The 16,322-nt window shown below is 45.7% G+C and overlaps 1 protein-coding gene across 1 annotated transcript; it reads right to left on the bottom strand.

Moving 5' to 3' along the window:
- Positions 1-3,170: 3,170 nt before the first annotated feature.
- On the bottom strand, positions 3,171-7,192 carry CALCA (calcitonin related polypeptide alpha). The gene is made up of 4 exons (XM_077963271.1): positions 6,906-7,192; positions 5,785-5,879; positions 4,613-4,750; positions 3,171-3,666 (listed from the first exon to the last, which is right to left on the bottom strand). Exons 2-4 carry the CDS (start codon positions 5,868-5,870, stop codon positions 3,468-3,470), a joined length of 423 nt encoding a protein of 140 aa, XP_077819397.1. The 5' UTR covers positions 5,871-5,879; positions 6,906-7,192; the 3' UTR covers positions 3,171-3,467.
- Between the last annotated feature and the right edge of the window lie 9,130 nt (positions 7,193-16,322).

The raw sequence follows: 16,322 nt of genomic DNA, 5'->3' as shown, positions 1-16,322 counted from the left end.
AAAATTAAACAAAGAAGAGGGCTAGGGTATGTTGTTAGTGGGAGTGGGGTGTAATTTCAGAAAGAATGGTCAGGATAGGTGACATCTGAGACATAATTGGAGGAGATGAGGGCCGTGGTTGAAGAGTGTTCTTTACAGGGTACGAGTGCTGGTTGAGTGCTGGGAGATAGAAGTTGAGGAATAGTAAGAGGACCAGTGTGTGGGAGAGTAGGAGATGAGGTCAGGCAGGTAATGGGAGTGGTGGTGAGAGGAGAGAAAGGGAAGATCAATTTGGCCTGCAATGCTTCAGGTGTTTGCTCATGAGATGGGGAGTCACTGGGATGCTTTGAGCATAGGAGAGACACGGTGTGATCTACCTTTTACAGTCAAAGTGGGTTACTGTGTTGAGTACAGACTGGAGGAGAGAAGGGGGCATAATTCTATATAGTCCTGAGAGAATAGAGTCAGTGGGTAGAAGGGGCTGACTTTTCTAACCACTAGCTAACTAGCTAACTAACTAACTAACTAATAACTGACCTTAGTTAGCTGACTACCACCAGTGAAACTGGCTGCCAACTCACCTTGGGAGTTACACTCAGCAATTTGTCACTCGTAGTCCCAAAGGATGCTATGGTTGTTGATACTGGGTAATTCCTACCTTGAATAAGGAAGGCATCAGACTCTATGACATTCTGGATTCCTTCCAATACTGAGTCCTTGATTCTATAGCATGTACCACCTCAATCTCCCCCGCTAGAATGTAAGCCCATAAGCACAGGGAGTTTTGTCTGTTCTGTTCAGTTCATTGCTCTACTCCCAGTGCCTAGAATAGTGCCTAGCATATAGCAGGCACTCAATAAGTATTTGTGAAGTGTATGAATGTCTCTGTTAAACCTATGGCTGGACCTTGAGCAAGACGTTTCTCTGAACCTCACAGAATAAAAAAGTTGGGTTGAATGGCATTGATGACCTTTCTAGGCTGGCCAGTCTGTGATCCCCATTTTAGGGTCTGAGTCATTGTTTCTAAGGCAAGCTAAGGGGTGCATGAAGAGGTTCTTATATGGAGGAAAGACAGGGATGGATAAAGGCAAACCTGCATGAAGGAGGAGCACATGGGTAACTTCTGAGGCTGGAGACCAGGGCACCCTCTGAAAATAAATATGAATTGTTCTCTTTGACATGCACAGGGCTCTAATTCCAATAGGGGATGCTTCACTAGAAACTGAGGGTACAAGACACTAGGGATCCATCCCGGGCATGTTGTCTTTGTGCTAAGTGAGTCAGCTTGGTCAACAGAGTGCTCATAGGCCCCGAAACTCTCCTGGGAAAAATAGCATAAATAGCAGCAGAGATTCCATTGAAGGGTATAGAAAATACATTTTTAATTTTGATAGAGTTCACAAATTACAGCATTGACATTTCTTTAAACAAATACTTCTGTCAAAGCACAGCATTACCATGTGTCCCCAGATGCCCAAGAGGCAGTGATTTCATGTCCCCCCGAGGTTTAGCAGAGCCACCAATGTCAACAGGATGGCTGACGGGGCCTAGATTTGCTACCAGATAAGCCAGTGAGACATGCTGTCAGATTTATGGTTACATAATCAAGTATTTAAAAAGATGCACAATAGGTAACTGCAATGAGCTTGTTCTGCATTTAGCAATAGTTCCTTTCAAACAAAGAAGATAGTTTTCAGTATCAAGAAGGATGTCTGTATGTATGTCTTCCATGGAGCCTTTCCTACAAATTGCTTTCATTACACAATAAAGAGTTCAGCTTCACTGTGACCTAGGAGGAAGAAAATAACAGCCAGAATTTAGTTACTGGTAAATTGTCAGACTCAACGTCTATTATCTCACTTACTCTTTATAGTAATGCTTGGAGGTAGATACTATTGTAGTCCTCAATTTACAGATGGAGAAACTGAGGCTTGGAGAGAGTTAAGTAACCAGTTCATGGTCGTATAGCTGGTAAAGGGCAGATACAGTTCTTGAACTCAAGTCTGTGCACTTAATTTGGAGGTACACGATATAGTAATGTATACTCTAAAATGATAGTGCCATTATCTTTCAAACTCAAATTCTAGAATTGTCAAAATTATAAGTGTCAAAGAGCAGTGTTTTAAATAAACAGGATCTATATTTCTTGGTCTGATGATCTCAGGGTTACAAGGAGAGACTGAAAAAACAGAGATTAATCAAAATTCTAGGGTTTTAGCTATTGGAACTCAGACACTGGTGTGGGTACCTTCCCTTACGGATTTTTTTAAACCACATGGTCTCAGGGAGGCTTAGAGGGTGAAATATACCCCTGTAAAAGCCAGTCATTCATCTTCCCATCCCATCATACAAGGGCAGTCACCTTCTTGAGTCATTCAGCTGCCCAGTCTTGAAGGTCCCTGCGGCGCCTGCCAAAGGCTTTGGAACCCACATTGGTGGGCACAAAGTTGTTCTTCACCACACCCCCTGATCTGCTCAGCAAGCCTGCCAGCCGATGAGTCACACAGGTGGCAGTGTCACAGGCTCTCTTCTGGGCAGTGATTCTGATTTGCAGGATGGAGAAAGAAGAGAAGATCTGTGAGTGAGAGGCTGGGAGAGAGGTCAGCCTCATGGGACCTTCACGGTAAAGTTCCTGTGCTGAAAGGCACCAATTAACTTTAAGTGTTTCTCCCAAACACAATTATCAGAGCAGAAAATCACAAGGCCATTAGGGAAAATGCCATGATCACGCCCCATAGATATTCCCAGGGGTGTCAGAAAACCCAAAAGTGACTCTGGATGACTGACTATGGAATATGGAGCAGTAACAACCAATCTTTCCTGTATAAACTAACTAAAAATTAAAGCGGAGGTTTATGACACTGGAGTGAATTATGGCCCTACACCCAGCCCCATTCACAAAGGACTATAAAATCTATACCCCACTCACGGGCACCAAATACCCCTTCTTAGGAAAATAAAAAATTTCTCAGTCTTACCTGGAAGATGAGTGGAGTTTGCAGCATCAAATCCTAGAGGTACTTACCTGCTCCTTAGGACTCCTGTTCTTGCTGCTTGAGCTTGGTCAGAGGGACCACCCACCATATCCTCTGTCCAGCTAGCCCAGGGTTAAGGCTATTTCTAAGCATAGGTCTTACACACTATGAAGCCTGGGACATAGATCAGAGCAATGACCAGCACAGCTCAGATCTTTGGGGAAAAATAGTTTTATTCCTCAAATGATCAGTACATTCAGAAGCAGGACAGAGGAGCTCTCATGACATCTCTGGGGGACTCAAAGCAGCCCTTACTTTGTGGTATTTTCCCGGGTGATTCTCTTCCAGCCTGTGAGTCCTGCTCTTTTTCCTCCCGTCTGAAGCTTGAGACATCCTCTGCCACAAGGAAAGCCACCAATACCAGCCCAAAGAGCCACAACAGAGGAACTAAACCACATGCATCAAGTTATAGGAAGGACGCAAGAAGGGAAATTAGGAAGGAGAGGGAGGAGTTTAGTTGGCATCCTGGGGCATGCTAACATAACGGCGATGGTTTCTCTCCAAGTCGCTGGACATATCCCTTTTCTTTCCAGGTGCTCCAACCCCAATTGCAGTTTGGGGGAACGTGTGAAACTTGTTGAAGTCCTGCGTGTATGTGCCCAGCATGCAAGTACTCAGATTACCGCACCGCTTAGATCTGGGGCTGTCCAGGCTGCAGGGAAAAGACATGCCAGACAGTACCATGCACCAGAATCTGTCCCCATGGGCAGTCACTTAGAAGGTTAGACCAGGCAGGGGACCCTCTGAGTGGGAGCAGGAGGGGCAGGCAGGAGAGCAGCTCACTTATCCTTCCTTAGGACAGCTCAGATGTGCAGTGGGCCAGGGCAGTGCAGGGAAGGGCTGGATGGGGAAGGATGATCTTTTCTGGCATTCCACATGCTGTTCAGTCCTTCATGCTTGACAGAGGGGTTCTCAGGGCAGATGCAGGAGCAATACATGCCTCTGCCTGAGCAGTGCTGGGGCCAGGCCAGGGGATGGTCTCTGCTCAGGCTCAAGGTACACAGGGATGTGTGTACACAGGGTCTGGGGAAGGGTGCTCTCCTTGGCTTCCTGATAACATGCACATCTCCACAGATGCCACACATTTAAAGGCTTGACCTACCTCAGACCCTGCTCTATCTGTCCCCATCCCCTGCAAGGCCTTACCTTCACCTTGCAAATGTGAAATGAAGGCTCCTTATAGGTGTGAAAGAATGTCATATGCAGATTAACAAGATGGATCCAAATTTCTAGAATTTCCTGAGATATATTATGTCTATCCCTGACTTCACCCTTACTAGTGTTAACTCAACCAGTGCTGGGAGGTCTCCCAGTACTGCAAGAACAATTACCACAGTGAGCGATTCCACACCTCTCCATTTCATTTCCTAAGAACTTTCAGAAACGGAGCCTTTTATTGTGTCTAACCGCAGTTCAGTTCCTCCAGCCGCACTGGCACCTCTGTCTCCCTTGGAGCCTGAGAACGGCCGGGCCCCAGGTCCCGGTGAACAACACAGCCTGTTGGATTCCTGGCCAGTGTGTTCTCTCCTACCTTCTGGGATCCACCTTCCTGGGTATGCTGCAGGGAGAGGAGGCCCTGGACGCTTGGGGAGCCTCACCTGGAGCCCTCGGTCTCCTGCTCCTGCTCCAGTTCACTGGCCTTCATCTGCACATAGTCGTGCACCAGTGCAGCCAGCAGGAGGCGCGCTTCCTCCTCACTGAGTGTGGCTGGGTCTGGGCTGCTCTCTAGGGCAGACCTGTGAAGGGGAAGCTGACTCAGTGCAGGCTGTCAGCCCCTGCCTGCCCCTCCCCAGGATAAGCAGCCAGGCTTCCTGGTCTTTGCTTCTTCCCCTGAGAATGTGGCCAGTGGGAGTATTAGGGGACAGGGCACAAGGCCAGTGTCGTTCCCAGGACCCAGGCACTGGTGTGTGCCTCCAAGCAGTGGTGTGCTAGAGCCAGTTTGCATAGGCTTGTGAAAGCTGATGGTTAAATTTTCAAGAATTTTGCAAGCTGAGTGCAACCATTATTAAAAATTAAATGCTAAAACTTACAGTTAGTGCTGACCTGAAAATAGTTTCAGTTTAATAGATTTATATGTGGGTGAGAAATAGATCAACAGGTAAAATACCAGATTTAACAATAACAAATTTAGTGGCAAACTATTTAACACAATAGGATGCAATTCATTTATCAAATCATGGCGGAATAGGATAAATAGGATGACGAAACATACGAAAGTTTGACTAAAAGCAACAAAAGCATTTTGTGAGACTCAATGGGCCATATAAAATGTATAATAGGCTGGGTGTGGTGGCTCATGGCTATAATCCCAGCACTTTGGGAGGCCAAGGCAGGCAGATCACCTGAGGTCAGGAGTTTGAGACCAGCCTGGCCAACATGGTGAAACCCTACCTCTACTAAAAATATAAAAATTAGGCGGGCAGGGTGGTGGGCGTCTGTAATCCCAGCTACTCGGGAGGCTGAGGCAGGAGAATTGCTTGAACACAGGAGATGGAAGTTGCAGTGAGCCGACACGGTGCCATTGCACTCCAGCATGGGTGACAGAGTGAGACTCCATCTCAAAAAAAATTATAATAAAGAATATTGTCTAAATATTTATCACTACTTATAAATTATGTACTACACATCTTTATATCAGAAAAAATTATATATGTGCACGAGTACATACATTACCCCTGCCCCCAGTCAGTTTTTAAGCATTCAGCACACCACACTTAAGAGGCATGGAATTGTCTGATACCTGTGCGGTTCTGGCTTCAGGCTGTCTTACCTGAATGGTGCTGCATGGAGGCTGCCTGCCTGCAACAGGACCAAGATGCTGAGAGCCAGGAAGGCAGAGAACTTCTGGAAGCCCATGACACCTCTCTGCAAGGGAAGAATGAGGTAAACTACCTGTGCCAGTTCAAAGTTCTAGGAGCCCACAAACCTTGGCTCCTATCCTGCTTTCTGTCTTGCTTCTAACGCCCTGACTTTCTGGCTTCAGACTGGTCATTATATTTCTCTTCTTCTTTGTTTCCTCATCAGCACAGTGGACTCTTCCTGGGAGATTCAGCAGGCCTCTAGCATGCACAGTTTGACAAAGCTGGAGAAGCAATCCTAGCGGGAGAGCTGAGTGGGGGAGGCCTCAGGCCTACGCTTCTCCCCAAAGCTGCACACATGCATATAAACCTGATAGCCAGGTCCCTGCGGAGGACATGCTCCCAGGCCCCTGTCACAGAAGCTGCTCCCATAAGGAAACCCAGAGCTGTCCTCCTCTTGTGGGGCTTTTGCATACACCGTGGTGGGGGCGGGGGCGGGGGGAGAGATCTGTCCAGAGGGATTGTCTCTACGATTGGAATCTGAGAAATAAAATAATCAATTTTAGTCCTCAGCCGCTCCACCGCTGACACCTCAGTCCCCTGCAGGAAAGAAATTTTACTCTTAAATTGGGACCCAAGACTTTCTGTCTTTGCTCCCAGAACCTGTGACTGGGGCTTGCAGTTTAGGGCTGCTTGTCCCTCAGTCGTGGGGCCTGTCTGCCACCCATCCACTCTGTTCCAGGTTCTGAACCAATTTCCCTGGGACTGCTAGGCACAAGACGCCATCCCTGATCGCACCGTCTGCGGAAAGTTACTCTTGCCTCAGTCTCTGTGCGCGGTCCCTGGGGAGCCTGAGTGTCCCGAGCCTGGCCCAAGCCTGTGTGCAGAGAGAATAAGACTGGAGTCCGCAGCCGAGCAGGAAGAGCGAGCCTGGGAACTGAGACTGTCTGATCCAACCTAGGGCAGGAGCCGGTATAAATCGCCAACTAACAGAAGCTATCTGATGAAGAGACTAATGGAGAGAGAGGGAGAGGAGGAAAGGGGGAGAGAAACTGACTAATGGAGGGAGAGGGAGAGGGAGAGAGAGACATACCTGAGCCAGAATCTCGGGGCTCGCCTGGCAGAAGGTGGCTTGGATCAGAGGCGGTGGCAGCGGCGGCGGCAGCGTACAGCCAGAGCCCTGTGGAAGCGGCGGCGACACTTGGGCTGGGTAGCGTCTCTGATGCCTCCCAGCGCCAGCGACTGCTCTTATTCCCGCCGTTGTGGGTCGGAAAAGTTCAGCCAGTGCACAGCAACCAATGGGCGGAGGGGTCCTTCGCCCCAGCTGGGTTGCGTCACCCTCATGCTTCCAGAACCTGGAGGATCCAGCAGGACGGTTCCACTTGTATTTGCATTGAAGTCATTGATGGAAATGGGCGGGGGGATGGTAGGGCACCAAAAGAAACGCCCTTAAAGTAAGCGGGAATTTGAGGGCAGTTTGACGTCATGGTGAATTTCACCTCTCAGTCCGGCCTGGTTTTGAACCCGCGCCCCACTCCACCCCTGGTTTCGGGATTTGGCGGAAAGGGTCCAGGACTGTAGGGACTCTTCCAACTCTGACCCCAGACCCCTGCCCAAGTGAGATTTTAAAGGCTAATGCCCCTAAGGGTGGGTTCTGGGCCCAAGAAGGCTGACTCCAGTAGCTAGTATTACCCACAGAGGGGCAGGGCTCGTGGGAAACAAGAGAGGGAGCTGGGAGCAAGAACTTTGTTAGGCAGGAGTTCAATTACAGTTGACCCAGTTCCGAGTTGTGTGATCATGGGCAAGTAACTTCCCAGAGCTTCAATATACTCATCTTTGAAATGGGGACCACAGTCTTATCTTGAAAGAATGTTGTGAGAAATAGCCCAGTGCCTGGGCTCCAGATAGGCAGGGATCTAAAAGAGTTTCCTGGTCCGCATAGGGGATTCCGTCAGATCTCCATGGATACCTTCAGAATCCCCATCTACCCGGACTGTCCTGGGGTACTCTTCAGATCCATTACATGTGTGAGGAGGGGGCCGATGACCTGCTGGGCCTGAGGGGTGAGTTGCAAGGTACAGATGTGGAAGCCTCCATCCAGGCCTCTGGCCCTCTCCCTTCCTACACTGCCATCCATCACCTGCCTGAGCCGTTTGCACAGCTGCCCCTTCGTTTCCGGCTGCTGTTTGCCAAGACTTCCCAGATACATTCTCTTCCGGTCCCGCACCCCCACCCCCACACTTCAGTCCTCTCCTAAAGAGTAGGCAGGCCTGACAGTGCTGTGTGGTCCCTGCCTAGACCGAAGCTCACACTCACTTCCGGTCACACTCATTTACACACACACAAACCCATTACTGTCTCCCAACATGTGCCCACGCTGAATCACAGACACTAAAAAACAGATACTGGCGCAGAAGAGTATCCTGAGGGGTTCACTCAAACGTGTCCCAAGCCTGCCTCCGAGTCTCTCGGGCGGTCGCATCCACACGCCCGCACGACGATGACCTGCTTGCATCAAACCTGCACACATCACAAACAGGCCCCCTCCATCACACCCAATTACACGTGACCTCGACAACTCTCACATCCCGCAGAACCGGGTTTCAATTTCACTGTGCCTGAGCATTCAGCTCCAGGCGCGCCCAGAAGAGTAGAGGTCGGGACTAAGGTACTTGCCGCCCACAGCGTCCAGAGTGGCGAGCAATAAGCTTTTCAGCGTCCCCACCACCTCCCGGTGTGAGCGCGCAGCGCGCGATCTGCAGCAGCCGGTCCGGGCGCTGCCTGTGCGGTGAGCGCAGCAGCAGCATCCCGGGGCTGTTGGGAGAGGCAAGGACTCTGACTTGAGGTTCTTTGAGGCGGAGCAGAAATTAGCCCCTAGGTGTGCCGTCCGTGGCGCGAGTCACGGACCTCCAGGTACTCTGGGGTCGTGTTAGCACCCTTGTCCTCAGTCCCCAGAAGCGTCTACATTTCTTAGGATAACACCCCTGCCCCGCGCTGCATCTCTTCCCCCTCGGGGGTTGGTGGCCTCCGTGCTCAAGGGGGCAGCGGGAACGCCTGACTTCCAAGATGTCCTTAATTGACTCTCCTCCTTCTTAACTACAGCGAGGGAATAACAACTCGGGGCTGGGGACTAGGTATCTGAGACTAGGTATCGCTCCCCGCAGGGCCCGCCGGTAGGGCGGTCACAGGACCCGGGATTGGAACTGGACCGCGAGGACAATGGCGCGCGTCAGGCGCAGAGCGTGGAACAGGCAAGTTTCGCGCGGAGCCGGACTTGGATGGCGGATCTTGGGCACAATGAGCCGCGGATCCTGAAGGAAGACAACCCCTGCTGAGACCCTGTCCCGAGCCTTGGAGCTTTTTAGCAGTTTAGACTCCGATCGCGGCCTGGGTTTTTGGTGCAGAGCTGCTTGAAGAGTTGCGAAGGCTGCAGTGCCGGCACTAAGTGGAGCGTAGTGTTTGCGCCTCTGCCACCTGGGCTGTAGCAGAAGAGCATTTGCACTCAGCTACCACATACTTCAGCGGAAATGACTTTTTCCAAGACTAGAGGTTTCTAACATAAGAACCTCTTGAAACCGTTTGTAAGTGTGTCTGTGATTCCTAAAGAGAGAGCTCATAGCTTTCGCCCGTGCCACAGTGACCACAAAATGAAAGACTGTAGAAGCAGATTTTGTGGCCATGTCACTTTGCGGGGTCGGAATTCTACTCCTGACTGTCGTGTGTGTCTTCAGCCTTCAGAATCCACACGCACTCCGCACTATCAAATCTTTGGCGGCTACAAATCAAAGAAAGGCTGGTGCTGTGGAGCGCTAACCAGAGCCTGCGTCCAGAGGGCGCTAGTGTAGCCCCGAGCAGTTTCAAGGCAGACTTTAAAAGTCCGTCTCTTTAGGACAGGAGGGGTGGTCATTAACTCACCTCTCAAGCACTCCTTGAGTTTGTAGGAAGTGCCTGGCGCCTTGCTGGGGGCTGAAAGTTTTTTTCGTTTTTGTTTTAAAGTCATTTTCTCCAGCAATTAGCACCATGCCAGGCACCCTAGTAGATGATCCGCCAAAGTTAAATGAATGAAAATTCATTCTGGCAAATTCACCAGTTTCATAAGGTAGCTCGCAGAAAATTCGGACCTGGTGGGAGCGGCATTTCGCTTTGCTTTCCGAAATTCACAAACTTTTCAGCCAGACTCCTCCCATTTTATTTGTCACAGCAAGTCGGTTCCCAGGCAGAAGTTTTCAGGAATGAGGCAGGGAAATAAGGATTTCGTCTAGGGTTCTCTCTAAAGCCTGAGATCTTCTGGTGCGAAATGCGAAGTCATTCTCTGAGCCCATCCCTGATTTACTGAGCGAGCCAAAGGAAGCTTAGAGCTTCCCGTGCTCGGATCGCATAGATTTCATCACGCTATTCCTGGAACTTCTCTGAGTTTCAGTACTAAACGGAGCATGGTCTAAAGAAAGTTGGTAAGGAAAATGCTGATTTTAAAAAAATAGTCGCTTGACTATTTGACCCTTGATTTTTACTGTCTTATTTCCTAACTTTAAAATCTGGAAATCAGGGTCAGTTTTGAAACAATCTGATTTTGGAAAACAGTGCTTTTACAACACCCCAATAAAATCTAACTGCAATGTTTGTTCCCATTCGTTTAGACCAGAATCCTGTACCCTTTGCTTTAGAAATAAAAATAAAGATGCAATCTGGTTGAAAATTCTTATGTGAATTTCCATGTGATTAAAAAAGTCACACCTAAAGGCTTGAGTTCAGAACTCAGGTTAAATTTATTGCTGCTCTACAATTTCTTCATAATATAGACTCAACCACAAAATCTCAGCAGTAGCAACAGCACCACCAGCAACAATAATACAACAGCCAACAACACACACATTTTCTTCAGCCTGGCAGAAACGTGGAGCTATCAAATTAACTGGAAAATCCCAACTGAAAATCGATTGTACTGTTTAAAGGAGGGCAGAAATCAAAGCTTTCCATCATCATGTTTACTGAAGAACATGCCAAGAGAAGTACTTGCTTCTGAATCATTTTCCTAAGACACTTTTAGAGTGCAGTAAAGCTGCTTCTGGGGGAGGGGGTACAGAAATGACTGCCAAAGAGACAGCAAGATTCACAAGAACCAAGATACAGAAACAGCCTAAGTGTCCATTGATGTTTGAATTCTTAAAGAAAATGTGGTGTGTGTTTATCACACACACACACAATGGAATATCAGTTAGCAATATTATTCAGAAGAAGGAAATATTGTCATTTGTGTCAACATGGCTGAACTTGAGGGATATTATGCCACACCAAATAAGTGAGGCACAGAAAGACACATAATACATGATCTCACTTATATGTAGAATCTCAAAAAACAAGTTGAACTCAGTATCAAAGGGTAGAATGGTGATTATTTGGGGCTGCAGTTGGGGGTAAAAGAGAGAAATTAGTTAAAGGATACAACCTTTCAGTTATAAGGTAAGTCCTGGAGACCTAATATACAGGCTGGTGACTATAGTTAACATATGCTTGAAATTTGCTAAAAGAGTAGATCTCAAGAGCTCTAAGCACACACACACACACACACACACACACATACATGCACACACACGGGAAACTGTGAGGTAATATGTTCATTAACTTGATGCAATCATTTCATAAAGTATACAAGTATCAAAATATCATATTTTATACCTTAAAAATAAAAACCTTTAATATGGAAATAAAAGTGAAAAAAAAAAAAGAGAGTGGGAGACAGCTGAAATTCCCCAGTAGGAATTTTGCTGAAGGCTTTACGAGAGGCGCCTCTGTGTAAACGCTGGAGAGGATATCAATGTTTTATTAATAACCTAGATGTAGAATTATCTAAAAGATGTTGCATGTGCAGTAAGTATGAAAAGTCACATAAATCATATTAAATTGAAACAAAGAAAACATATTATAAATATTGTAACTACCATCAACTAAGTTCCATCCATGTGCCAGGCACTGTGTATATATTATCTTTCTTATTAAACTGTTTAATAAGATAGATATTTTTATCTTCGTTGTATATGCAAGGGAATAGTAAGAGTATTTGGCTTGAATTAATTACATTTTCCAGTCTCCTTTTGAGGACCTGAAACATAGCTTATCTGTCCGCCATATCAGTTAAGAGGTGTGGTACCCTGGATCCAGAGGGAGATATAGGCATGTCTGCCTGCTTCAGGGCTAATGTGATTTGCAGTGAGAGACTCAATGAGCAGGCATAAATCATTTATAATTCCTGGACCAACATTTGGGAACATTGACAGTTTTGCAGCAGGAAAATAAATGTTGGTGCCACCACTTAAGTAAATTGCCAAAGAATACAACCCAAATCAGATTTATAACAATATTTATAAGATAAAATTGTAAAACACTTGAGTTCACACAAACAAAAATCCAAATGACTTAACTTCTTATATTTAGTATCATGCATTACTTCATCTTGTCTGAAATTGTGGTTGATTTTATAGAGTGTTCTATTTTGCCAATGGATGTGGGGGGTTGAGATGGGATGGGATAAGAGTTAGTGGCAACAGTGCTGGGAGTCAGAAGTTAGGGTTCTAATTCTCACCCCTAAGGGTATGACTTTGAGGACATCATTTGGACCTCTGTTTCCACATCTGATATATGAACTTTTATGGGATCGAGGGATTCCTAAATTCCTTTTTAATTCTGACATTCTATCAGTATGCTGTGAATTTTAAGCTGTTTTTACAGTACTTTTCTATAAGACCAGGCCACCTACTATTTGGCTTCCTCTACTTGCCCTCTTCTAAAAGAACAGCTGAGGAGTTCACCATGAAGGAGGAAGGATATGTCATTCTTTGCAGTGACACAATCAGAAAAGGTACTGCTTCCCCACCTAAATATGAGGGATAAATGATTTTGAGAAGAGACAGGAGAAGAAGGGAACAAATGTCCTCGTCCTTGTCTCCTTATCAACAAAAGATGTACTGGTATCCTTTAAAAGGTGACAGAGAGGATGCCAGCAGAACTGGGAGCACTAAGTTCTCTGCTTTGTGAAAATGAATCTGCAATGAACTCCTGGTCTGGATGCCCATCTTTCTGCAAGTCGTCAGCAGAAGCTTTGCAATGTGGCTACTTGGTGAGTTCACATACAGCCCAACCCATAGTTCTGATGGAGCCTGAAAATCAGCTCTGAAAAGTTCTCCTCAGAAGATGCCTCTGAAGTGAGAGGCATGAAAAAAGAGACTAACCTTCAGGTAGGTCCAGCTAATATTTTAACAAATATTCAATGAATAATTTGGTTGGAAGGTAAATCAATTGAATATGCATAGAGAAATGTATTATGTTAAGTAGTACATACAATAAATACATAAAATGCATTTGTTTAGAGGGGTTATAAAATTATAATTATATGGCTATACATGTTTGAAAATATTCTGTATTAGTAGAAATAGAATGAACCAAGTAAGTACATTTATTAAAATATACGAGGAGCAGGTGAAAGAAAGAAGTGTAGGACTATTTGTATCTTTGTTACCAAAGAGCAAAGAAAAAGTATGGCTAGTTAACTGGAGTTAATGAAGAGACCCCCACCAACTTTTCTAACTAGGCTCTCTTCCAGTGTTAATGACGTTGTGCCCACAAATGCTGTGTGCAAATGAAGCAATCATGTAGAGCCATCCTTGATCTTCAGATCATCTTGGGTGAGTTTGGAGTGCATTTTGAGTAGAGGACAAAGACTGAGATCATATGGATAAGGACTTATATTGCAAATAAAGGACATATGCTGAGTTTTTGTGTTCAAGACCATCTTGGGCCTACCTGTTGGTCTCCTGCTGGTATAACCTTAGAAATGTGAGTAAATCCAGGTTGCCTCACCTTCTATGTTTGCTGTCATCACTTTATGTAAGGATCCCTGGACTAGGGAATAGTAGAGTTTGTTCTCTTGGTGGCTGTTGAGAGCTAAGTTAGGTTGCTAGTAATTGGGTGGCCTGATGCCTCATTTGTTTCTTCCTGAACCTATTGCTGTCAGAGGGTCAGCATTCTCTAGAGGAAGTGAGATAATGAAGTTAACAGGATTGAGGGTTCACCATATGCAGGTGGAAATGAATAAGACCAATTTACTAAAAGCACTATGTGGTCTCTCAGGGAGACAAGACCCACACATCTGAAATAGTGAAAGAGGAATACAAGATAGTGAACAAGTATACTAGCTTCCCATTGCTGCTGTAACAAATTACCACAAATTTAGTGGTTTAAAACAACACACATTTATTATATTACATTTTTGTAGGTTAGAAGTTCAACATCCAACATGGGTCTCACTGGTCTAAAATGTTTGCAGGACTGTTTTTCTTTCTATAGGTTCTAGGGGAGCATCCATTTCCTTTCAATTTCCAGCTTTTAGAGGCCTCCCAAGTTCCTTGGCTCATAGCCCCCTTCCTCTATCTTCAAACCCAAAGTGAAATACATCTCACATCACATCACTCTGACCTCCTTTTCTGCTTCCCTCTTTTACTTGACAGGATCCTTTTGATTACCTTAGGTCCAACTCCTGGAGAATCCTGGATAATCTATCTCAGGGTCCTCTATTTAATCACATCTGCAAAGTCCTTTTTGTTCTGTTCTCAGGGATTAGGGTGCAGACATTTTGGGGGAGGTCATTCTTCTGTCTGCCATAATAAGTAAAGGCTGGGTTAATTGGCAAGGAATGTAAATGATGGGGGTTGGAGAAAGAGGCTGCAAGCACTTTTAGGAAGCCTCCCAGAGATGGTGGGGCCAAAACCAGAAAGTGGCTAAATGGGGGAAATTACAGAGTCTCTGTTGAATAATCCATCTACTGGGTTGGGGAAGAGGATGAGGAGACAAAACAAGCCCTCTTTATATCAGGTGCCATCTTCTTCGCCTCTTTTGCTGGGAAGGGAGACCTCCTGAATATGTACTTTACTCTTGTTGGCATTCAATCCTTAGGTGGACTATGTCTAGAAATCATGAAATCTCATGTATCAGAAGTTTCTCTTTTATTAACTTCCAATTTATTATGTGTCCCTTTGATATTCATGTTTAGATATGCTATAAACAAAGGGGAGATATTGAGCCAACTGGTGTCAGGTTTGGTTCAGGCATCTCTGGGGTGAAATTCCAGTGGGGGTGGGAAATGGAACCTTTGCCACCACATTAGTCTGTGTCTTAGCATATTATGATGGTGTTATTAAATCTTAAAGTTGGAGCTTAGCCTTTGAACCCATGGCTCAGATATCTTGCTAGACTCCTGTGACAAATAACCGAAGAGCAGGTTTCTAATAAATTGATCACCAAATTAAAACGCATTTGAAAAAAATCCACTTAAAAAAATTTGTGGCTTCACAGAGGTTGGGCAGGCAATAGGGAATTGCTAAAATGTGTGGGGTGTGTAGGTGAGCCTCAGGACTTTCCAGCACCCAGTGTGGGGAAGATTTCTAATGTCTCCCTACTCCCATGAGAGAAGTTGCTAATTATTCGTACTCAGGCATTGGGGCTTGTGAAGATTTTACGTGTAACTCCCCCCTACCATGGGACATATTAACTGCCATTAGAGCTTAGAACAAGGAACACCGAGTCAGTACATTTTAGGTTAGATCAGAAATTTGAAAAACATTCACGGCAGAAAGAAAGAACGGGATTTTATTTCTATGGCGGTTTTCCTGGCCTCTCATTCTTGGAAAATGAGAAGGCTTAACTGGCATTTTTGTGGAGTGGAGCTGACTGTTGCCCAGGGAGCAATTCTTCCCAACCTCAGTGGTACTTTATTTACTGTAGGCACCAGGACCGGTTCCTTCCAAGGTCCAGAAGCTATTTTTAGAGTGACTTCAGCTGCCAGGGAAAGAGCTGAGTATAGTGGACAAGGGCCAGGCTGGTCACTGAGAGGTGGATGGACTTAGTGGGTGACGTCAAGGAATTACTCAGGATGGGTTCCTTTAACATGATTAAAATTCTCCCTTGGCTCAGACTAGCCAGATCCAGAATGGCTCTTCTCTCCCTGGCTAGGAACATTGTTCCGTGGAAAAAGAGAGATAGGGATAGGAACCTTCCCGTGGTACCAGAAAGCTCATTACAGAGATGACTCCTTTATGGGTATTGCCAGGGAATAATACATTACATATAAGGGATTTCTTTTTTTTTAAAATTATTATTATACTTTAAGTTCTAGGGTGGGATTTCTTATATAAATAGACTTTGACTGAGATTATGAAGAGTGGGGCTTTGAGGTCTTATGCAACTGGATTTGAGTCTTGACTCTACCATTCACTTATTGTTCTTAGGCAGATAATAATCTCCCTAAACTACAGTTTCTCAACATGTAAAATGAGGATAATAAGAACTACCTAGGAGAGTTAAAGCTATTTTATGCTAGAACACCTGACGCATTGCTTGGCATGGAGCAAATTCTTAAGAGTGGTGGCCATTATTATTAAAACAAGAGCTTATTCCTTCAAGTGCCAAATGACATCAGCTTAATACAGTAAATTAAATAAAATCATTACACATTCCTCTG

This window comes from Macaca mulatta, chromosome 14, assembly GCF_049350105.2.
Source record: "Macaca mulatta isolate MMU2019108-1 chromosome 14, T2T-MMU8v2.0, whole genome shotgun sequence".
Classification (NCBI taxonomy): domain Eukaryota; kingdom Metazoa; phylum Chordata; class Mammalia; order Primates; family Cercopithecidae; genus Macaca; species Macaca mulatta.
The sequence above is the reverse complement of the archived record's forward strand: the minus strand, read 5'-3'. Positions and strand labels throughout refer to the sequence as shown.

Bases quoted from the DNA above. Each gene is read 5' to 3' on its own strand.
- CALCA (XM_077963271.1), bottom strand. From the start codon at position 5,870: ATGGGCTTCCAGAAGTTCTCTGCCTTCCTGGCTCTCAGCATCTTGGTC. The intron at 4,751-5,784 runs GTAAGACAGCCT...TCCCCTTCACAG, and splicing joins CTCCATGCAGCACCATTCAG to GTCTGCCCTAGAGAGCAGCC. The intron at 3,667-4,612 runs GTGAGGCTCCCC...TTTTCCCTGCAG, and splicing joins CAGGAGACCGAGGGCTCCAG to CCTGGACAGCCCCAGATCTA.